Source organism: Chelmon rostratus, chromosome 17 (genome assembly GCF_017976325.1).
Source record: "Chelmon rostratus isolate fCheRos1 chromosome 17, fCheRos1.pri, whole genome shotgun sequence".
NCBI lineage: Eukaryota > Metazoa > Chordata > Actinopteri > Chaetodontiformes > Chaetodontidae > Chelmon > Chelmon rostratus.
In genome coordinates this window covers 17,641,129-17,664,024 of record NC_055674.1, presented here as the reverse complement: position 1 = coordinate 17,664,024, position 22,896 = coordinate 17,641,129, and the positions used below count along the sequence as shown (strand labels likewise).

At 43.8% G+C, this 22,896-nt stretch overlaps 3 protein-coding genes across 5 annotated transcripts; all 3 read left to right on the top strand.

Moving 5' to 3' along the window:
- The first annotated feature begins 4,019 nt into the window (after positions 1–4,019).
- On the top strand, positions 4,020–6,988 carry LOC121621023 (matrix Gla protein). Of its 3 annotated transcripts, XM_041957321.1 has the most exons (6): positions 4,031–4,145; positions 4,276–4,402; positions 5,461–5,545; positions 5,669–5,698; positions 5,916–6,021; positions 6,381–6,988. In XM_041957321.1, the coding sequence occupies exons 3-6, from the start codon at positions 5,485–5,487 to the stop codon at positions 6,535–6,537; spliced, it is 354 nt and encodes a 117-aa protein (XP_041813255.1). In that variant the 5' UTR covers positions 4,031–4,145; positions 4,276–4,402; positions 5,461–5,484; the 3' UTR covers positions 6,538–6,988. The 3 variants fall into 3 exon arrangements, with proteins under 3 accessions (XP_041813253.1, XP_041813255.1, XP_041813254.1); XM_041957319.1 differs by lacking the exon at positions 4,276–4,402 and having other exon boundaries at positions 4,020–4,145; XM_041957320.1 differs by lacking the exon at positions 4,276–4,402 and having other exon boundaries at positions 4,074–4,145; positions 5,458–5,545.
- A 4,344-nt stretch (positions 6,989–11,332) lies between these two features.
- On the top strand, positions 11,333–12,743 carry LOC121621027 (bone gamma-carboxyglutamate (gla) protein). The gene is made up of 4 exons (XM_041957325.1): positions 11,333–11,390; positions 12,000–12,047; positions 12,431–12,515; positions 12,641–12,743. The coding sequence occupies exons 1-4, from the start codon at positions 11,333–11,335 to the stop codon at positions 12,741–12,743; spliced, it is 294 nt and encodes a 97-aa protein (XP_041813259.1).
- Positions 12,744–15,845: 3,102 nt separating this feature from the next.
- plekhf1 (pleckstrin homology domain containing, family F (with FYVE domain) member 1) lies at positions 15,846–17,729 on the top strand. Its single transcript, XM_041957312.1, has 2 exons — positions 15,846–16,171; positions 16,743–17,729. The coding sequence occupies exons 1-2, from the start codon at positions 15,928–15,930 to the stop codon at positions 17,279–17,281; spliced, it is 783 nt and encodes a 260-aa protein (XP_041813246.1). The 5' UTR covers positions 15,846–15,927; the 3' UTR covers positions 17,282–17,729.
- Positions 17,730–22,896: the final 5,167 nt, after the last annotated feature.

Below are 22,896 nucleotides of genomic sequence, written 5' to 3'. Positions count from 1 at the left end.
TACTGAGCTGTGCAGCAAGAGAAACACGGAGCCTACACGCACACTCACGTGCACACACCCACACACTAACTCTCACACACACACACAAAAATGTGCAGCTTCTCCTGAGTTGACCCAATCATCGACACATTGAAGACCTATTTAAGAATGCATATGTGTTTAAAATTTAACAGCTCGCATACCAAAGCTAATCACATCCGTCCTCACACACCAACCAAATCCTGGTCTCTGCAGGATTATACGAAGACGGAGAACACAGAAGAGCACGTGTGAAAGTTTATTTCTGCGTCATCTGTGTGGGCTACAGACGAATATACAACAGCCTTGTGAACTGAAGATTAAACCCCAAATTATACAGGACTCGACCTGATGCCGCTCTCGAGCACTGAGGCAAACTATTCCCTAATTGGAATTATATGTAGGCCTGTTTATGTGATCTCTCTGTAATAACAGGTTGGCTGCAGGAGGGAGAGATTACAGGAGATGGAGGGAAGGAGGTGAGACACAACGTTGTGTTTGTCTTCGACGGCGTTCGGCCGGCTGTCTCTTTTCCCCGCCACAAATCAGTTTGACAGTTTGAAGCTTAGCTGTTGGGGATCTGAGGCGTTATTTAAACACGATTACACTTGGAACAACGAGTTGAACACAGCTTGGAGGGCAGCATAGGCTGCTCTGGATGAGGAGAGTGTATAAACATTGTGAGTGACTTGTGGTTGGAGATGTGAAATTCACTTGACTCAGCCAGAGGAATTGGCAATTAAAATAGATTTCATGTAACATCAGGAATTACATAACTAAAATATAGCTGTTTTTTGGACTGCTGGGCAAGTTGCACATATAGAAAGGAATTTAAAATCCACCTACCAGCAGGGAGAGTCTTGCTTTTACATAAGGCAGTTTTTGCACAGTCCCTAACAGCTGCAGGCTCCAGCTTCATATTTACCTGAACATGAGAGTGGTATCGATCCTCTCATCTAAGAAAGCACAAAAGCATATTTCCTAAAATAACTATAACCACAAGCAGGAGAAGTGTAGCTCTTCTTTGAAATCTCTGACCCTTTGCTTGAATTTTTACAAAACTCTGCAATCCTATACATCACCCCAGGTTAGCATACGTTTTTATGCATTTACTTCCTCCCCCTGACGTCTTGTGTTCCTCACAGAAGCACGATGCATCAGTGCTACAGTGATGCCAACTGCACAAAACAAAGTTCAAGTGAATGCCGAATGGAAATGCTTTATTAATAACCCATTTTGTCCTCCATGTTTCTTGTGTCGGCATGCAGGCGCATGAGGTTGAGGGTTGGTGGGGTGGTGATGAGAGGTGAGGCTGGGCCTGAAGTGGTGCCCGGTCCTTGTTCACCACACGCCTACGCTGTCTGTGCGCCCTGGATTTTGTTATTAGGTGATGAGGCCAGGGAGGGAAACCAGAGGGAAATTAGAACTGATGGGAGAAAAGAAATCCTCCACTGCCTTTCCTTCCAGCCGACTGAAATGTTTCTGTGCATGTGAAATCACACAGATTGTCAAAATAACAGAGTTGGAGATGCACGTGTCCTGCAGGTTGCCAGTGTTATGTAACAGCCATAAATCTACAAGTTTTGGTTGGCGTTCATATGGCAGAATTCACAGGCGCGGGACAGCGGGACCATCAGAGGCTGAAAAAAGCAGGACAGTCCTGAGTAACGTCTGTCCTCCATCCAGCCCGGCCGGATCTCCCTTCATCCCACAGACGGGGCGGCAGGGACGCAGCGTACATCACGTGATGTTTTCTATCTGAGTCACTCCCTCCGTAATGTGTCTGCCATCTTCAAGTATAATTTTTATACAAGTGAATCAGAGCGATGACCGCTGAGAAAATAAGACATAAAAATAGCAGAAAATGTCTGGACGTGCCAGTTAAGGGCTCAGCTTGTTTTGGGAGCTGTTGTTGGATCAGTGCTCGTCTGTGTTCTGTCCGCTCTGAGCCACAGAGCCACAGAGCGGCCTGAGGTACACCTGCTCGACCGCTGCAGGAAATACAAGCCTGCTCAGACAGGTTAGAGCATGTGTTTCTGCAGACAGTATTTGGCTAGTTTACACATTTGTGGCCATGCCCTCATTACGAAATCCACGCACTTTCCTTCACTGCTGCGTTACGTCCTCCGTCCTCCACCCACATCCTGCGCTTCTTCCACAGACACGTCCTGTTATCATCCTATCTGCTATCAGCATTTCTCTGCAAGAGCTCAGATGTACTATGCAGGTGCGCTCTGTTAGTCACAACCATCACGCTCAGCTCCGCCGGGTGTATGACATCCTGTTTTTCGCTTCCCTCTGCTTTTCATTTATCATTTATCTGGGCCTCTGGCACACTCCGCTGCTTGCAAAAACATGGTTCTGGCCCTCTGTGTGCATTCATGACATTTCTCAAGGGCTGGATATTTTGTTACACCGCACAGACATGGGAAGGCTGGTCAGAGCAGCACATTACGTGCACAAGAAGGAGTGAGGAAAGGGAAAAGTACTGAAGTAGATTGGAGATAAAGAGACGGGGAAGCACACGAGGAGAACAGAAGAAATTTGACTTTAAAGATGGGCAGAGAAAGGACATGAACAGAGAGGACACAGGGACGAGAAGGGTGAAAAAAATCAAGCATTTGACAGTTTCTTTCCATGCAATCACCCTCTCCATCTTTTCTCAGTCACCCTCTCTTGGCCTCCCCTCCTGCCAGCCAATCCTAACTTTAGATTCAAACGACTTAACTGAAGTCACAAATCCCCACGACCAGAGAAAACATCAGTAAAACGCAGAGGGGAAACAGCCCCACTCGTTCGTCTGTCTTCCCCGCCTTTGTGTCGGTATCTGCCTGTGGACATTAGACGTCTAATATCTGCATTGGAGAACCAAACCGCTGCTTGGTGGTTCCAGAGTGAACAGCCTAATATGACCACATCACTGAATATGTCTGCGGCTCCAGTGCCAAAAACATCCAAGACCGCAGCAGCAACATGTGCTTTCCCTCACTCTCTGACTCCATCTGACTCCATCTGCCCGGATCCTGAATTCCCCTCCTCTGTTATCTGTCAGCGGAGTTTATCTCCACCTTTATGTCTGCCTTAATGTTTATCTGTCTGTCTGAGTCCTGCTGAGTCCTGACACAGCCTGTCCTCCTATTCTGGTTTATTTACCGATGGTGAGGGTCTGCTTTCGCACAGCTATTCACAGAGTGTTCGGGCTGAGCCAAGCGTGATGTGGTGTTACATAACTCTCAGATATACACCATGGGGACGTTGTTCTGTACGACGGCTGCTTTTACTGTGATGTGAGTGTACCAGACTTGCCGGGCGCACAAAGCCTGTACTTTGTTTTGAGATAGGAAAAAGTTGCCCCTCGGAAATGTTCCCAAACATGTGTGTTCTTAATAAATGCCAGAAAACAAATATCTGTGTTATGTTGCTAGAATAGCAGGCGTCACACGGTGGGCTGACATGCTGTTTTATACTCAGAAACACAAAGTTCATGGCTTATATGAGATCACAGCTTCCATTCATGAAAAGTTAAAGGGACAGTCCTCCCAAATCTCCCATTAAAGGGTGCAGTCTGCTCTCTGAAACAACAAAATCCTGACCCGAGTACTGCTGTGTGTGTTTTTCAGAGACATAAGAGGACCAGAAAGTGGACTGTGTGTGTATGGAGGATGCTCGTTTCATGTCAAGCTGCCATGCTGGCAAACAACAGTGAATATTATCACGTACCTGCTATAAAGCAGGTTCGAGGTCCCTGTGCCAGCCTCACCTTCACCCCCCCTCTCTGCCTCCCCGCTTCACCCCCTGCTTGTTTTTCTCTCCTCCTCCTCCTCGCCTTCTCTGTCACCTACTGTGTTTGTCGGTGAAGGCGTGGGACCTGGGGGGAGAGAGTGAGCTAATGCCCCCGGTCTGATTAAATGGTGGAAAAGAGGGCTGATAGTAGGAGAAGGGAGGAGGGGAGGGCGAGGGCTGAGGGGAGGTGAGGGGGAGGGAGTCGGTGGGTAAAAATCAAGGGGTGGGGGGAAGGAGAGGTGAGTATAAAAGCCTCGCTGTGAGGAATTAGGAAATGTTCCTCGGGAGAAAATACACACAGAGACATATTTCCAAGACTTCTCGCTGCATAATTATCTTTTACGGTAAGTACATTAAGCAAGTAATCTCTTCAGAGTAATAATAGGTGGAGAGGGACGTAGCGCACAACTTTTAAACAAGCCAAATTTTATGTATTATCTGATGTCCTAGGGATGCATTTTTGCCATTTTTTAGTGTAATGCAGTAACAAGCAGTCCTCACAGCGCAGTAGGCCGACAGGACTCGTCTGTTTGTGTGAAGAGGACTTAAAGTGCAGCCTCACGCCGGCTCGAGCATCATTCCTGTGGCTTTTTCCAGCGAGGTGGGCGCATTCCTCCTGCAGTGAATATGAACCCATCAGGACCCCTGCTAAGACTCAGACAGGCATAAAACTCTGTAGACCCTGTTGACAGCACCTGACGCGCGCGCACACACACACACGTCTAGATGTCCTTGCCAGTCTTTGGAGGTCTCTTTTTGAACTGCGGGCCCGAGGCTTGCTGTTTCTCTGCCCAAGTCTGGGTTCGACTGAAGCCAAGATATGCCTGAGGGGCTGATGTTACGAGTGCTGTATGTGTGTGTGCGAGTGTGTGAGCGTGTGCCAGTGAGCGGTGTGTGTGTGTATGTGAGTGTGAGCATGTATAATGAAAGCTGCTATTGACGGTGAAGAGGAGGGCTGCTGAAACAGAATCTCGTCCAAATCCCACAAACAGATGAAGGGGATGAAAGGCTTTCTGCAGTGCAGGCATGTGCATACAGTGTGTGTGTGTGTGTGTGTGTCGGGGTGTTACAGACATCTGGTATTGCTGTTTGTACAGGTGTCACACATCTTACTGTCCGTCACTTTTGCATGTGATTGAGGGCATGTGTGTATATGCCTACATGTGCAATATTTGTGTGTGTATGTGTGTGTGTGTGTGTGTGTGTGTGTGTGTGTGTGCACAGCCACATATCTGCCTCTTTATAATTTCCACATTTCTCCCTATAACCTCGAGTCTATTTGTACTCTATTAGTTGGCAGTTACACAGCTATTCTTTTATGGTTGATTCCCACAAACTATATACATATATCTATATGTGTGTTTGTGTGTGTGTTTGTGTGTGTGTGTGTATAAATAAACACAAACTTTGCTTTGTGTTTGTCCCGTGCATAAATTGAGCAGCAACTTGCCAGTATGTACAGATGCATATCTGCAGGACAGCCTATGCACGAAACCACGCTTCCAGCAGCACGGCTGCTTGTGGTTCTTCCCTGTTTACCCGCAGTTTCAAACTCCGAGCCAGCCTCCCTGCCTCGTTTCGCTCCTTCTTTTCCTGTCTTAACTCTTACTCGGGTACTGACAGGTCTCACTGAAACGCCTCTCTCCTCTTTCCCAGCAGACAGGCAGATAAGCCAGCCCTAAGATGAGGAGCCTTCTTCAGTTTCTGGCAGTCTGCGCTGCGGTTTCTCTCTGCGTCTGCTATGGTACAGATCCTCGCCGACATCATCACTTTTCCAGCATCATTATCCAATTCCAACACGCAAAATATCCAATGTACACACTGACTCATCATTTATGATTAACCCGATTCCATGTTTTTCCCGTAGAGTCTCATGAAAGCACAGAATCCGTTGAAGGTGATTAAATGTTGTCTCATTCATGGAAAAACATGCATGCAGTTCTAACGTACATGCCACAGCTTCAGTCCTACAGTATCATGTATTTAACCCTCATTTTACCCTTCACTAACGTACCCCCACCCTTTAGTTCACATGGCTCAGATCAGATGCATGATGGGCTTGCCCGACCTGATTAGAATAAAGATTTGTGTCTAGTAAAGTTCTGTGGTTCCAGATTTGTTTGTGCCTCCAAACCGAGCCAACTCATTCATCACGCCACAGAGGGGCAACGTATACAGCCCACCCAGAGGGAATGGCCTCAACCATTACAACTTCATGAGGTAGAGACGCGCCGCAGACATGCATACAGAGCACATTCCTTCAGCTTGTACATAAGTAAAACCACGTATCCGCAGAAACTGACAAGAAAATGCACACACATGAAAGTAGCCAATTAAGAAGCTGGACTATTAATTATCCACATATGCTCGAAACGTACAGTGACACAAACACACAGAGCCTGAAGCTGAGGGTAACTGCTCAAATGCAATAATTTAAGACGAAATGCAACAAAAGACAAAAGCCACTGGCTGCCTGTTTGTGATTACACGTCTCTTCCCTGTCGTCCCCTCTAACTACCTCTGTCTGTCTTTGTATATCTGCCCCCCCATCCACCCTCCCTCCCCTCCCTCTTGTCCAGGACGGTGAAGTCTCCAGCGGAGAGGCGTGCAGAGACCTGTGAAGACTACTCTCCCTGCCGCTTCTACGCCTACCACCACGGCTTTCAGCAGGCCTACCAGAGATACTTTGGCTCCCGAAGTCAACCTCAGAGACCAGCCGGGACCCGTCGACACTGAACTCAGAGCGTCTGTCTGTCAAAGGCAGAATCGTCATTATCGTCTGGAAATGAATGCGCGTTCCTTCATTCCACATATCTTGACTTTTATATAATTTATGTTACTGTTTTTGTGGCCTCTTCTGGACGTGAAGCGAATCCTTGAATAAAACTGGTTTTCTAAACACTGAGACCTCCAGCGTGGCTCAGATGCTATGGCAACCCATCATTATACACGTGTAGAAATTCATGGCCCATCTCTTGTATAATCTCAGGATAAATTTTATCCACTATTATCACTCCTTTGCAGCATTTATGAGCTTCACATGATGTGCTTGAATGAAGTGTTTTGCTCCCTTTCCACTAACCATTACATTATCCATCTATTTATCCAGGCCAGCACTGCTGTCAGTGATTATTTCCATTGCTTTTAATTTGAAAAATAAAATTCCCTTTATTGGGTTTTTTCTTAATCCTGTTTATGTCGTTTGTTTGCCACATGGGTGTGTGAGAGAACATGTGGTACTCAGCGCCAGCACTGGTTTCATAGCTACTTGTGTTTTAAAGGCTAGACCAAAAATAGTGTTGGAGACACAAGCTAACAAATATCTCATCCTCATTTGTTCAAGGAGATTTACACAAAGGTTTTTGCTCTAGAAAATTCAAGAAGAGCATCCAGTTGTAATCTTGTTGTGACATTATTTGATTGGCACACTGATGCATCAATGCATAAGCAGTGTTTCAGGTTTCCCCTTTTCTGCATTACATATCATTAGCCAGTGGTGGAAAGTAACTACACGTTTACTCAAGCACTGTATTGTTGTACAAGTTTCAGTTACTCACACTTCACTGGAGTATTTCCATCTCATGCAACTTTATACTTCCGCTCCACCACAACGCTTACTAGCTGCTTTTAAGGTAACAGTTTTTCATACCCATGTTTTTGATACTAAAGGATTAAATGTTTTTTTTTATGGGTTAAGGAAATTCTCTTACTTCTTAAGCTAAATTGTTAAATTAGCTGGAAAATGCATCGTCACAAAGCTGAAAACAGGGCTGTTTTTCTGAGCTCATCAAAAGTTGATGTTTTGGAGATTTGTGGTTTTCACAGGAGAGCAAACACTACAAACATATGATGATCTTCTAAAATTTGATGCATGCATACATAAATTACCTACAATTAGCCCAACCTTAAAACATTTAAAGCCATAAAATGCAACATACACATTAATGCAGCATTAATATTAATCCCAAAACATCAGATATTATAGTAAAACACTGGCAGGGACTATTGCATACTACAACTACTATGCATAATGAGTACTTTTACTTTTCATACTTTCAGTACTTTCTGCTAATAATAATTACAGTTACAGTTGCTGCCTCTCCTTTTAGTCCAGTGGTTCCTAATCTAGGAGACGTGTCACTGCAGGGCAACAGGAGTACACTGGAAGGACCCACATGCAGATAAATGAGGCAGAGCTGGATGCAGTTCAGTGATTTACTTACACCAAAAATGAAGTTAAAAAGTTTCATGGGAAGGTGAGGCAGGCAAGAGTCAAAAGGAGAGAGCTGTCCAACACAAGCAAACACATCCAGTAAGGAGCAGGCAGGAGTCCAATGAACAGGAAAAAAGTCAAATATGCAGGTGAGGCAGGCAGAAACAGGGAGCTAAGACGTGACGCATACGGCAACACAGCGTGACGATCTGGCACGGAGCAAAGGAATGAATGTATGTAATGAGGGGTGAGTGGAGAATGAGATGCAGGCGGAGAGATGAGTGGGGAAGCTCAGGTGACTGCAGGGCTGAGGAGAAGCGGGAATAGGTCTGTGGACGGGTGGGGCAGCCAGGTGATGAGCTGGAGGAAGGCGTCCTGTGGGGCAAAAGGGTAGTACAGGGCCCGGGGGAGGTGAGCAGGGGCCGAGGGGAGCCGAGAAGCAGATCGTGACAGGACAGGCCCCTCCAAAGGCTCACAAAATAAATCTGAGGGCTCGTAGATGATTAATGATGTTGGAAAGAAGAAAAAAGCTTTCAGCTGTACAATTCTGTACTCTTGTTTGCTTTTGTTTGTCAAATATAGGATCCTTTAACTTTTTGGAGTCTCAGTTATCTGAATGAAAGCATCTGAGAGGTTTAGTGACACATCTGCAACACGATGAGGCGCCCAAAACTACACACTCACAAGCTGCAAAGATTCAGAACCGCTGGTTTAATCTTTCAAGATGTTTTATTGTATGAGCCATTTTAAAATAAAGGTAAAATCTTGATATGCAAAGTTATTATAACCCTGAAGTTGGCCTATACAGTATAAAGGCGATATATTCAATGTTTTGCCTAATCAACCGGGAATCCCAGGGGTGTTTCTCAAGAGAGTTTGCGTCTTTGTTGCCATCTCCTGCCCAGGACTCTGGGAAGTCCGGCCTCCACTGCCTTCATGTGCACATGTTCTGAGCTGTTCTCCAGAGTGACGCTGACTGTCTGCTCAGTCCCTGACAGAGCAGCTCCATCTGCCTCAGGAGCATCCAGCACTGTCCTGCCTCCTGGCCACCCTCCCCAGGGACTCCATCTGTCTGCCTCTCCACCACAGCTCACCAGCTCTCCAGCCCTTGTAGTGTCCACCTGAGGTCTCTGGTTCTCCTGGTCTCCAGCCTCCGGGCCATCCACTGAGATCTCTGACTCTTTTTGCCTGTTTTTTTTTTTTTTAATTCTTCCCTGCTCCCAGCTGGATTTGCTTGCCTGTTTTGGGCTGCCTTCTCTGGATTTGACCTTTGCTTGCTTCATACTTGTGTAAACCTTTTGTACTTTTGAATTTGTGTATGAATAAATTCATTGAACTACTTCTGCTCCGCCTCTTGACCTACACACACAAGTGTCACACATTGATTTTTGTAAAGATCTGCTTATAACAAGTAAACAAGACAGGAGCAACAAAAGACTGGGATTGTTTTGGGATGCTAAAAAAAAGCACCTGTTTGGAACATTCCACAGGTAAACAGGTTCATTCTGGGAACAGGCTCGGGAACAGTTTGTCGGTAAACACAGTTTGTTTACGAAAGATTGCTTTCTGTTTTTAGTTGCACTTCACGCAGCACCCCTTTTTTGGAATTAGGGTTGTAGCAACTATATTTGTCAAAGAAATGTAGCACAATAAAAATACAGTACAATATTTACGTACCTCTTAAAGTAGCATGAAAGTGCCTCAACTCTGCACGGGGAGTAAATGTATTTAGTTATTGTCCCAATCGGCCTGTTGAGGGGTTAAACATGGATACATGTTACTGAAAGCACACAAGCACTGCTGATTTCAATATGCAGTCAAGACCTGGTTTCCTTGTATCCTCAGGAGGAATCTGAGCGATGCGATCTGTGCATCAGTGCCATCGCTGCTGCAGGCAGTCACACAAACAAAGACGGGTCAGCACGCAGAAGATGTCAGCATGACACAGTCAGAAAAAGACATGCTGGATGGCTGCAACCCTATGCAGCCGCAAGGCCGCAAATGTGCACAATTTAAGTCGACCTGAGGTTGAGTCCTTGAAGTCTGACCCTGAAATGGGACAAGCAACCAGCTTTGACCCAGACAGTGAAATTACACCCCATGTAATACCGTCAGGACCAGTCCAGAATCTATTCTGTCAAAAAAAAAAAAGCAGCACAGAGAGCAGGAGACGGTTTCATATGTAATAATATGCTGTATATAGCAGCGACAGTGCATCAGGTACTGTAATTCAGTCCCAGCATTACCAGGATTGGTCCCTTACTAATAAACTAATAAAATACAAAAGAATCAGATGTTTTAAAGATTTAAAAAACGCCCCTGTAATGGCAAGCTGTTTTTTTAATTAAAATGAACCATATGTGGTGTTCCGACGCGAACCACCCACTTCTTTTGGTAAAAATATCTTCCCACATTTCAAATTACCCTTCTACAAATCTTCAGACACATGGTCTGTTTCTAAATGTTGCTTCCTTTATGTAGGAAATCACTGCGGTTTGCAATAAAAGAGAGAGCCCTCGGATTAAAATCATGTCAAATAATGTGGGACGGTGGTTTCTCTGTTTCACTTTGCCTTTCACAGTTTCCTCTGAGGCACGCACTGCATGACCTACATGTATTAGTGTGGGGGTGCTGTAAAACTGCGACCTGGCCAGGTTGCCAGCTCTCATTGCGTTCCTAAGATTTCATTAAAAAAAGTTTATTATTATCACAAAATCTGCCTGACAAGTAGTCTTCAGCTACATCCAATCATACTATTTCTTTGTGTGTGTGTGTGTGTGTGTGTGTGTGTTTAAACACACAAACTGCATTTCTTACTACTTTACTACTTTTCTTTCATCTTTACACAAAAAAAAACCTCAAGATGTACAAGAAAAAATTGAGCAAACAAAGATTCATAACGGCAATCTGGTTCCTCAGCAGCAGCTATAATGACCAACACAAGGTGTAAAATATTTTTCATTGAAACAAACATCCAGTGGTTGATGTTTGAGGCTGTGAGTCGCCCACATTTGTTTTCACATCATCCATCTTTTGCAAGCAGAGTCCACAATCACTGTCCATTGATGCAAACATATATATAAAATCGGCATGCGTGTATGGGATTTTCGTGGAAGTGTGTGTCCCTGCATCTGTGTGGGTGTGTGATACATGATTCCTGAACCAATCAAATACCCATGTCATAGCGAGGGCCGCAGCTAAAGCCAATGTGCATCTATGTATATATGTGTAAGAGAAGGGGAGGCCAGACAGAGCTGTTGAAGTCTCCGCTCCTACTTGTTGCCTGAAACTGCAGAAGAAGAAGAAAGAAGCTGAAAGATGAAGACTCTGGCCATCCTGGTTCTCTGCTCTCTGGCAGCCATCTGTCTGACTTCAGGTAGGTGTTGGAAGAGCTCTTAATTCAAACTACTGCCGGTATATGTTGCTCTGCAAACAAAACTTAAAAGCTGCTTCAACTAGATGTGCAAAATGATTGATTTTTCACTGAGTTATAAATAAAATCCAGAGGGTTGCACTAAAAAGAATCAGGGCGTTTGCTGGACGGCTCTTTGTGGGTGAAGCAGCTCGGTGACAGGCTGCTTCACCCACGGTGTGAAAGACGAATAGCACAGGTCCTTCCTCGCTGCTGTTGTCAGACTTTACAATTAACACTGTTCCTGGTGGACCACACACACTGACACTGACAGATTCACTCATGCGGAATTTCAATATATACTAAACTGTGTCATATCAGTATGTAAATAATGTGAATTCAACTGTTGTATTTGTTTGCTTATTATTATCTCTTGTATTTTATTCATTATTTTTTGCTGGCTTTTGCATGGATGCTTCTTGCTGTTGCGTTGTCCCCTAGGGGTTTAACGCTGAAAGCTCCCCCTCTGTGGGATCAATAAAGGATTATTTCATAGTATCTTGACTCTTCCTGGATTTACATTTAAAAACAAACACAGATTATTATTCATATTTTTTCCCTCTTGTTTGACAGATGCCTCCGCTGGCTCCCAGCCTGCCAGTGACAACCCTGCACAGGAAGGTCATTTCATGTTTCTTGACTGTATCACCAATGTTATATTAATATCTAACGTAATTGAGTCAGTTTGACCTTAAGATGAAGTGTTCTATCCAAATTGTGGGAATCTTGTGGGAGTTTTCAGGTGCTGCAAAAGAAAAATTAATACAAACTATTAATTTAAATTAAACAATAGACTAATAATAAAGGCAATAAAGATTTTTCTGCAAAATAGCATAAATTCTATATTGGTCTGTATTTTACTGCCAGCAGCCGGACTCACAGTTGAGCTCTTTATTTCTGCTCTGTTGCAGTCTGCAAGTTCAATCTTCCACATGCATCTGCTTGTGGTGGATTGACTGGTGTGTGATTATGCAATGAGACAAACTTGTGTTGATGACGTGCAGGTTTGTTTGTGGAGAGGGATCAGGCCTCCACCGTGGTGAGACAGAAGAGAGCTGCCGGAGAGCTGTCCCTCACACAGCTGGAGAGGTATTTCACACCTCCTTTGCTTTCACATCACCTGTAAGAAGCAGTGGGCATGCACGCTCACATATCAGATCCAATCGCGCGTGTGTGTGTGTTGCCTCTCTGTGATCATCTCTCTCTCCACTCAGCCTGAGAGAGGTGTGTGAGGCCAACCTGGCCTGTGAGGACATGATGGACACGCACGGAATCATCGCCGCCTACACCGCCTACTACGGACCAATCGCCTACTAGACACCAAATCACTACAGCTGATTGCTTATAGCAGCTGTCTTTTTTACTATTATAATTATCACATTTAAGCTCCACTATTTTCTTTGCATTTAAGCCAAAAAAAAAAGTTTCCAAATGTGCGCCCGCATCTAACAGTTGCTGCAGTAATTAAAAGAGGAAGCAGATGCATGTCTCTGTAATTCTATAATTTATCTTAGCCTGTAGAATAGTGTGATGAAAGGAAATAAAATAAATAAAACTTTTCTGTGTGTTTGCACTCTTTAAAGCCTCATCTGGGATTCTGGATAAATGAGTATTTACTCTGCGCTGACAAACTGTGGCCACTAGATGTCCCTGTTGTGACATCTAGTGATGCGAAGAGTCCCCCAGGAGTAAAAAAATGTTATCACAGTGTCATGCATACGACTACGGGCTTGCAAGACACAATCATTCCTTTAATGCAGATCCAATCCACATGCAATAGATGTTGCTCCTCTGATAAAGATTTTGAGATAAAATCAGTGGATTATAAGGATCAATTTTCTTCTCCAAAGTCCGAATCCTGAAGTCTTTTTGTTATTCGTGTGCTCAATGCAAAAACACAACCTGCACTAAAGAACTCAGACATCCCCTTTCAGCACAGGCCTTTACTGTGAAGGGACGTATCACTTCTGCAACCGGTGGGATCATTTACACACTAAAATGTTAATTTGTCTTAATGAACAATATGAGATGAAGACAAAGAGACAATTAGCGTTTCAGAGCATAACACAACACACTATCATCACATGAGATGCTTTCTTCCAAACTAAGTTTAACTTTGATCTGTTTGATCCAGGATTATCTTTTTATTGCTGTTCTTTTAGCCGCTTTGATTTGTTTTCATTTAACCACAAGATGGTGCCACATGGTGTTAAAGGAAAGATGCCAAACCAATCAAACCAGTTTTATTTACAGCCCATAATTTGCCTCAAGGGGCTTTAAAGTCTTGCACACCCTCTGTCCTGAGACCCTCGAAACACAGTACAGGTGACACGGATGATGGCTCGGTTACTAAATGATGCAGTTTTAATACAGGGTGTCGTGTATGAAGCCTGAAAATATTTGTATTTAAAGAAGACGTCTATTAAAAGACAGAGACTGTGTGTGTCCTACTGCTGCAAGGTGTCAAGAGTTCAAGGCTACCAGCACACATCTGATCGAGTGGAGGTGCTTCAATAAGATGAAATAAGAGTCCAAACATACAGAAAACCACACTCAAATGTTCAGGCCTTGAACACAATCCATGAATCACTGACAAAAACATTTACTTAAACTAGTCCTGGGGGAATCCAGAACAATAAACGCAAATGAAATAATCCATCTAACCTTCTTCTGGCTTTTGAGACAAAGCTAGCAACCTGAACACACCAGCACTGGATGATCATCAGTAGCATCATAGTTTGTACAAAATGCGGCTCACTTTCCACTTAACCCAAATCCCACGGCTCACGCAATCTACGGTCTTCCTGAATATATTTGAAACTCGAGGAAGAGGAAGAACGGCCGTTTTCAACTGCGCAACTTACTGTAGGAGCTTTTCACCTTTCGAGATAAAAGAGATGCAACGATTCAGGGCCAAACTTTTGTTTGTTGATCACATACACCTTTAATTTCCATGTTTTTCAAACTTCAGTAAGAGCTTAAGGCTGACTCAGAAATATAACGCGAACACAAAAGGATCTGGTCCTGAAAGGCCTTAATGCAGCCCAACAACAAACCTCTGCACGACATTTTCAGAGGACCCAGACGTTGATTTTCCTGCCTGTTACGAACTGCGTGTTTTCACACAGTAAGGCTTATCTTGGCCTTGATGTTTACACTGCTGGACAATCTAGTCAGACAAGTCTATCGTGCACTCTGTCACGGATGAAACACCTCTGTTGTCCCATATAGCAGGACAACACAGAACACGGTGACTTGACAGAGATAACAGAGAAGGAACGAGAGATAAGACTCGTGGAACAGGGCCATAAGAACATAAACTAATAAGACAAAAAAAAACATAACGTGTGTGTGTGTGTAAACATGAACTTATGACATATGAATAAGAAGAAAGAAGAAAGAAACAATATAATAATAATAGGAAGAAATGATGGGCTGTAAGCATCTCTTTGCATGTTTTTACATTATATATGAACTTAAGAGAGGCTGGTTGGTGAATTTTGGTACTTTTGAACAGAACCAGTGTAGCTGGTTGCTCCTGTTTCGAGCCTTCCTAGGCTAAGAAAAGATTCCTTACCTAGCTTAGACCGCGGTGGTTCCCCTTGTATTTCCTTTGGAGTTTCCATTGCACTGTGCCATGCACAACAGCATCACCGCTGACGAGAAGCGTTGGTGGCTGTTGTTGTAGCCTGGATCTGGATGGCTTACATAGTTTGTGGCTGTTTGCTGCTTGAAAGAAGTGCTTATTATTCAAGCTGAGCTGCTCAACCGCTGTCACAAAAATGTCAATGTCTGCCAGCGCACATAGCTGAGAGTATGGCTGCAGACTGTGCCATGCAGAAACACCAGAAGACTGCACTCCATTAAAAGCACGACTTCTTTTAATGTTTAATGTTACTTATATAAAAGCATTAGCAACAAGAGTACTCAGAGAGAGTACTCATCATGCAGAAGTATCCGTTAGTGTTATATTATTCTATTATCAGATTATTATTATTGATGCATTAAAACGAAAGTCATTTTTTAATGCTGCAGTTGATAGAGGTGTAGGTCATTTTAGTCACTTTATATGCTGTTGGGTGTTTAATCTTATGCTTTGCATGTAAATTCCTTTTTTAATAATTAAACTAGCAATTGTATCTGCTAAATAAAAGTAGAGAAGTACAAAAAGTGCAATATTTTTTCCTCTGAGATGTAGTTTTTGAAGTATAAAGCGGTGCAACATGTCAATTCTCCAGTAAAGCACCTCACTGAGTGCCTCAGTGGTTACTCTTCACCTCTGGTGTCATGTTATTTTTTGCTCAGAATTGGCAGAGGAAACGCGTTTGTCTGCGCTGACAGGCCACCACTCCCTCTCAGCGCAGGTAAATTTCCTCGCGTAACGTGTTTGTCAGTGAAAGTCCCCTGAGTCACCAGCTGAAGATGCCTTAAATAGCGCCGCTGCAGCAGACACCTTGCTCATTCGCGATCCCAACGCTGCACAGGTATCAAGATCGCCACGATGAACAAGATGACGTTTGACAAGGAGAACTGCGAGCGCATCCGGGCGGTGGAGATCTCATTCGGTGCAGCGGGAAGGCCGCTATGCAAACAGGGTCGGGTCCTGATGGGCCAGGGCCGGCTGCTGAAGCAGGGCCGTCGGAAGCCGCAGCCGAAGGTTTTCTTCCTCTTTAACGACGTGCTGGTGTACGGCAGCATCCTGCTGTACGGCCGCTGGTACAAAAAACAGAAGATCATCCGTCTAGGTGAGCAGCTCAGCTGCCTCTCCTGCGGCTGGAGAGAAAGATGCTGATCGCTTGTATCACTTCAAACTCTATGATAATATGACAAATGCATTCTTTCATGCTTTCTGGTTGCCTTTGCACAACTTTGCATGTTTTAGATGATTGATTATTATTGCTTATTTCCACTAATCCAGCACTAAAGATAAGGGACCTGGACAGAGGACTGAAACTAATGTCATTTGAACAAATAGTTCAGCCATAGATTAGCTCAGCAGTCATATTTGAGTTTGCAGAATGCATTTTTTGTACTGCTTTTAACATCACAAAAAATACCATTCACCTCCATTGCAGCTGCAGTTCTTTAGGCAAATTTCTCAAACACTCCTATAAACCAAATGATTTATGTTGCTGAATACCACAAATCAGAGCATCTGAGCTGAGCTCACCATGACCTGCAATAATGGATAGAACTGCCCAAACTCTAGTTTCTGCCTGTAGTGTTGTTGTGCAGAAATGGGAAGTTGTGAACAATTGAATCACTGGTTTGTGGTGCACAAACTTATTCACAATCCACCTTCCATTGTTGTTTCAGAGGACATCCAGCTGGAGGACATGGAGGACGGTGTGGAGTTGAGGAACCAATGGCTGATCCGTACACCTCGCAAGTCCTTCTTCGTGTCCGCCGCTTCATTAGAGGAGAAGCGGGCCTGGATTGAGCACATCGAAGACTGTAGGTCGAGCCTGCTGCAGGGAGGCCGCCTCCAACCTGGTTCCGCCTTTGCTGTGACCTGGATTCCGGACCAGGCCGCCTTCAGGTGCATGCGCTGCTTCAACAAGTTCTCTCAGACCAATCGGCGACACCACTGCCGAAAGTGTGGCTTCTTGGTCTGCAACTCGTGCTCCAAACAGCGAGCAGTGATAGACCACATTCACCCCACTAGGAAACAGAGGGTCTGCATACTCTGCCACACCAGGAGCGAGGAAGGTGAGATACCTCGCATGAGGGGGGACAGCACAGGAAAGAGCAGCTCAGAGGAGGAGGATGTGACACCATCCAGTGATGAAGAGGAGGGAGAGGGGAAGAGTCAGAGCTGGATGACTCAGATGGGCATCTGGGAACAGCCCCGGTAAAACCTGTCAGGCATAACCGCTGTTCGCCATCATTAAGCCTCATGTTAAACAATGAACTGAGTTATAACAGAGAGCTTTGGCCTTTCACATTCTGATGCCACAAAGCTGATCCAGATGCAATAGAAGCATGTTAGAGGTCAACAGGGAAAAGCTTAAAAAAGAGAATCATGTATTTATTTGCTGCTGTCGTTACTGCACTTTTTACACTGTACCTGGTTTATGGAAGGACTGTGAAGTACTCACGAAGCACCTTTATCTTCTTATTTGTTGTCAGAGGATGTTGAGAAGAAGAGTCTATTCAGGCTTCACTGTCATTTTAATCAAATGTGTATGTTTCATTATCTATTGCTATCATTGTAGTAAATAGTCTGTATCTGTGATGATTTGTTGGATGCACCAGTCTTACTTATTCTGTAAAGATTCCAATAAATATGTTTTTATTTCTCAATTTCTGCTGTTGGGATTATTGTGATGGAGCTCCAGAGTATTCAATAGTATCCAAACAATTAACCTTGAAATAAATGGCCACATGAATACAATATATAAAATAAGATAAGACAAGATTTAATCATCCCCAGCCGGGGAAATTCGAGCAAGCAATAGCAGTAGGAATAACAGTAGAAGAGAAAAATACAAAATACAAAATAAATTGATTATACATGTACATTTTATACAAGAACCATAAAAAACATAAAATTAATATATACATATATATATTGCCAAAGATTTGAGGAGATTTTCACAGTTTCAGCAGAAATTGCACATGGTGGATACGGATAAGTTTCCAGCATTTACTCTGTTGCACAGTTATGAATATATGTGTCACAGTCGAAAAAGGTGTGCATAGGTTGAGTACTTAAGGAGAATGAAAAAGTAATATTGCACAACATATTTTGCGTATGTGATAGTAGGCTGAAGTAAACATGAATCACACATTAGTTGAGAAACAGTCTGAATATGGACCCAGTGCTGCATTAAGCAACGCTGGAGTCGAACACTCCATCAGCAGCTGGTACGAAGGACCTGCGGTAGCGTTCCTTCTTGCAGAGTGGATGCAGCAGTCTGTCGCTGAAGGAGCTGCAGCCAGCTCTCCTGACCAGTTTGTACAGTCTCTGTCCCTCTCAGAGCTTCCACAGCCCCAGCAGACCACTGCATAAAAGATTGCAGATGCAACCACAGACTCATAAAATGTTTTTAACAGTGTCCTCCAAAGGACATCAGTCTTTTCAGCAGGTGGAGACGAGTTTGGCCCTTCCTGTTTAGGGCATCAGTGTTGGTGGACCAGCCCAGTTTATTGTTGAGGTGCACACCCAGGTACTTGAACTGCCCCACGGTCTCAATGTCCAAACCCTGGATGTTCACCAGTGTGATCTGTGGCGCCTTCCTGTGGAAGTCTATCACCATCTACCAAACTACCACATCAGACACACAGTCGCGAAGCCTCACATACTGCGGTCTGTTGGTGAGGTAGTCGATAGTCCATGCAGCCAGGTGACAGTCTACTTTGGCTCCCTCCAGCTTCTCCCTCAGCAGTGATGACTGGATCGTGTTGAAAGCACTGGAGGAGTCAAAAAACATGATCCTCACTGTGCTCCCAGTGTTCTGCAGGTGGGAAAGAGAGCGATAGAGCAGGTAGATGATGGCGTCTCCCACAAGAATGCCTGGTCGATATGCAAACTGTAAGGGGTCCAGCTCACTGTTCACCAGGTGATGGAGATGGTTGAGAATAATCCTCTCCAGGTCTTCATCAGGTAGGAAGTCAAGGCTACTGGCCTGAAGTGGTTGGGCTCCCTGGGATGCACAGTCTTAAGCATTAGAACCACGCAGGAGGTTTTCCACAGGGCAGGAACTCTCTCCAGGCTGAGGCTCATGTTGAAGATGTGCAGAACGACCCCACAGAGCTGATCTGCACAGTCTCTCAGCAGTCTGGAGCTGATGCCATCAGGGCCAGTAGCCTTCCTCGCCTTCATCCTCCTGAGCCCTTTCCTCACCTGATCTGCTGTTACGTTGTGTATAAAATACACAAATGAAAAAATCATTTGGAAATCATTTTAAAAACTCATCTCAGTAAGATGTTATTGCATTCGTCTTATTTTCAGGACTTCCTCGTATTTCAAAACATTTTATTTCAAAATCTCCTCTTCAAAGGTCTGCTTTCACTTCATGATGGCAGTTTTTACCGTTTATTTTCTAATGTCACTTTTTGAGGACAAATGGCGATGGGTTTTTAATAAAAACACATGTCACAAAGCCAAATCCTCTGTAAACACTGGTGAGTCATCTGTTTGTCTGTTCTCGCACGGAACAAGGAAATGTGGCCTATGTTCCTGCAAAAAAAACAGCTGTGAATACGGAGCGCATTTATCGGAACGTGCACCAGAAATATTACAAATATCTGTAGTGTGAGCTGTAGAAAGGGTAGAAAGGTAACTCGTCTGGTTACTATGTGGTGTCTTTGATGAAACTGGTGAAGCCCTCCTGGCGACATTTAATTTAATTTAATTTTGATTGATTGATCTTTTAAGTCATTTTTTCTTTTCATTGCTCAGTTTTCTGACATCTTAAAATGGAAAATTTTAAAAGCAGTTCAAATCTCAAAACTCAAAATGTCACATTTTAGAACTCGTTAGCTAGAAGGTGAAGCTGTGTGCTGTTGAAGCATGGCTGTATTATTTGTTCAGATATACAATTGTTAAGATAAGATTGTATGTTTATGTGTGTGTGTGTGTGCGTGTTTGTGTGTGTGTGTGTCAGGGTTTCAGGTGTCAGGCTAAGCTCAAGTCACCTTAAAGTTAAAACAAATTGCAGGATTATTAGATCAGTGAAACATCATAAGTTCTCTTCTCTAAGTGAGTTGACTGCATGTGAAACAGCTCTGATACAAGTGTTTCAACAAAAAACTGATTTATTATTCAGCAATAACGTCAACATCCATCCTCCACCAGCAAAGTTTGGAATAGTTAGTGATTATTTGTACAAAAGCTTAGAGGCCCAAAACACCACAGTTGGATGTTGCAGGTGGATGTTACTTCACCAACAGCTCAGCTAATTTTTCATTCACAGTTTGAGCTCAGTCTGAATGGAGTCAGGACTCGATTGCATGAATAACTTGTTCAGCTTTTGGCACCGTGGTCAGCTGACCTTCACATGGAAACACACCTGTGACCTGTGATCTGTGATCTGTGACCCTCAGCAGAAACATTCAGACATGTTATGGTTGTTTACCTGCGTGGCAGATTCTCCGCCTGTGATTGGACTCCACAGCAGCTCATTCAAACAGTTATTAGAATTTATAGGGAGGGGAAATCCTGACACCTGGTGGACAGATGACACCAGTGTAGCTCATCTACTCACCTGTTCTGTGTGTGCTTGTGTCTCCAGAATAACGCTGCACCAGTGGTGAGGCTCCCTGATGGGTTCATCCAGAGCCTGCGCTGTGTTGGACACCTGTAAGCAACACATACATACATGCAAAGACACACACGAGTGAGCTTAGCCGCTGAGCTTCTGTTTGCATCCTCACACACACTCTCTCAGCTGTCGAATGAGTTTATCTGTCTCTCTTTGTCTGTGTAGGAACGGAGAGCTGCTGCATGAGCTCCCACAGGTTTTCCCTCCTCCTGCCCCTGCTCCTCCAGCCAACACCTCCAGCTTAAAGTAGTTTTGCTCAGTTTTGATCCAAATGGATGTTTTTCATGATCTACGACAGTGGTCATCATCAATAAGTCAGAGTCATAATCTTATCGCAGTCTTCTTTATTTTTATCAATATCTATTTTTATCTATATTTATATATATTTCTATCTGCTGTTTGATTTCAGGCATCTGTTTTTTGTCAACAAATATGTCTGCATGATCATTAGTAGATTTAGAGAGAGAATGACTCCTAAACGGCCACCACCACCCGGAGTGGTCCAGCTGCGGTAATGTCAGTACACCGTGCTCACACATCACTACACACACCACTACACACATCAACACACTAGAGCTCATGAAACACAGTCACTGCAAAGAGTCTCCATCAGCTGACACCAGATGGAAGGTGTGTTTGTTTTTGTTTCCAGGGCAAAAAGAGGAAAAGACACCAACCGGGGCATGTGTGATGGAGGCTCCACGCACTCAGACAGGTGAGATGGAGCCATGTCACCTGCAGATGGTGCAGGTGCAGCTGCCACACACACAGGCTCCCGTGACCATGCCTGTGTGTCACACACACCATCTGCCTCAAGTGTAGGAGGTCAGCTCTACCACCTGGTTGGATGCTTCAAGAAGCATCCACCTAAGTGGCCCCCTCCGCTGCACCCACTCAAACTAAAAAAATAAATAAAATTAAATAAAGATTTAAAAATTAAGTCAATACTTCATGTAAAAAAATCTGATTTTGTTAAATTATCAGGGAACAGTTTTGAAAGCCATCATATTAATATTCAAACAGCATGAAGAAAAGCGAACAGCATGTTGAAACCAGCCAACAGACATATACAGCACACAGGAGGTGGCTGACACTGCTAACAGACATGGACTCTATAAGAAACCATATTAGCAGTGCCATTTATATCAATGAGGGTAAGATAAATAACACAAACACTTCTCTAAAGTTTCAACAAAGACGAAATATTTCCATGGATACCGGCTGAACCTGGACTGTGGATGATTGCTCCTGACGTGGCCCTGCCTGACATCAACTGTGACTGCTATTACTGTTAGACATACCGCCATTATTATTTATTCATAGTGTTGTATTATGTACATATACTCTCTCTCTCTCTCGTTATTTGGTGCTATATAAATAAAACTGAACTGAAATGAATTGAACTCAGTATATGTGACTAACTAACCGGCAATCATGACTCTCAGTCCTTCAGCCCCTCAGCTATCCTCCATCTCAGTTCCTCCAAGGTCGTTTTTATGCTTTTGTACAGCCTCATTACCTTGTGTATCTGTCTATTTATGATTACTTCATAAAATCTTGAGCTGTGTTTTAGGATTGTGTCTGATTTAATAGTTATTGGTTAATATGTAAATTAGTATAATAAGCTAGTGTAATATAATTTTTTGACAGGATTATTCAATTGCTTAATTGTCCTGAATGTTAAATTTCATTAAATTCTATGTTAAAAAAAAAAAATAATAATAATAATAAAAAAATACACCTCCTGTTGCTCAATGTAAACTTACGGCAACTTCTTTTAACTGTAAAACTTTAAATCAATATAAAAGCAAAAAACAGTAAACAAAGAAAAAAAAACTTTTACAATTCTTACAAATCTGCACAAAAACTAATGATACTGCAGAAGTACCTTAAAATGACCTAACAGACTCCAACAGAACAGTGTGAGAGATGTGTGGACAGGAATGAAGCACATCACAGGGATGGAAGGGAAGGACAGACAGACATCAGGGAGCCTGGACAGAGCAAACCAGTTCAACCAGTTTTTTAACAGGTTTAGCTCACCTCCTGCCACCTCTCAGACGCCCCCTGCCTCCCACACACCCACACTGTCCCAAATGGCTAGCACCACCCCCCTGCATTCTCCTGCACAACACCTCTCCATCTGCCCCCCCTCCTTCTCCTCCTCCTCCCCTTCCCCCACCGAGGACACCAGCACTAACCGC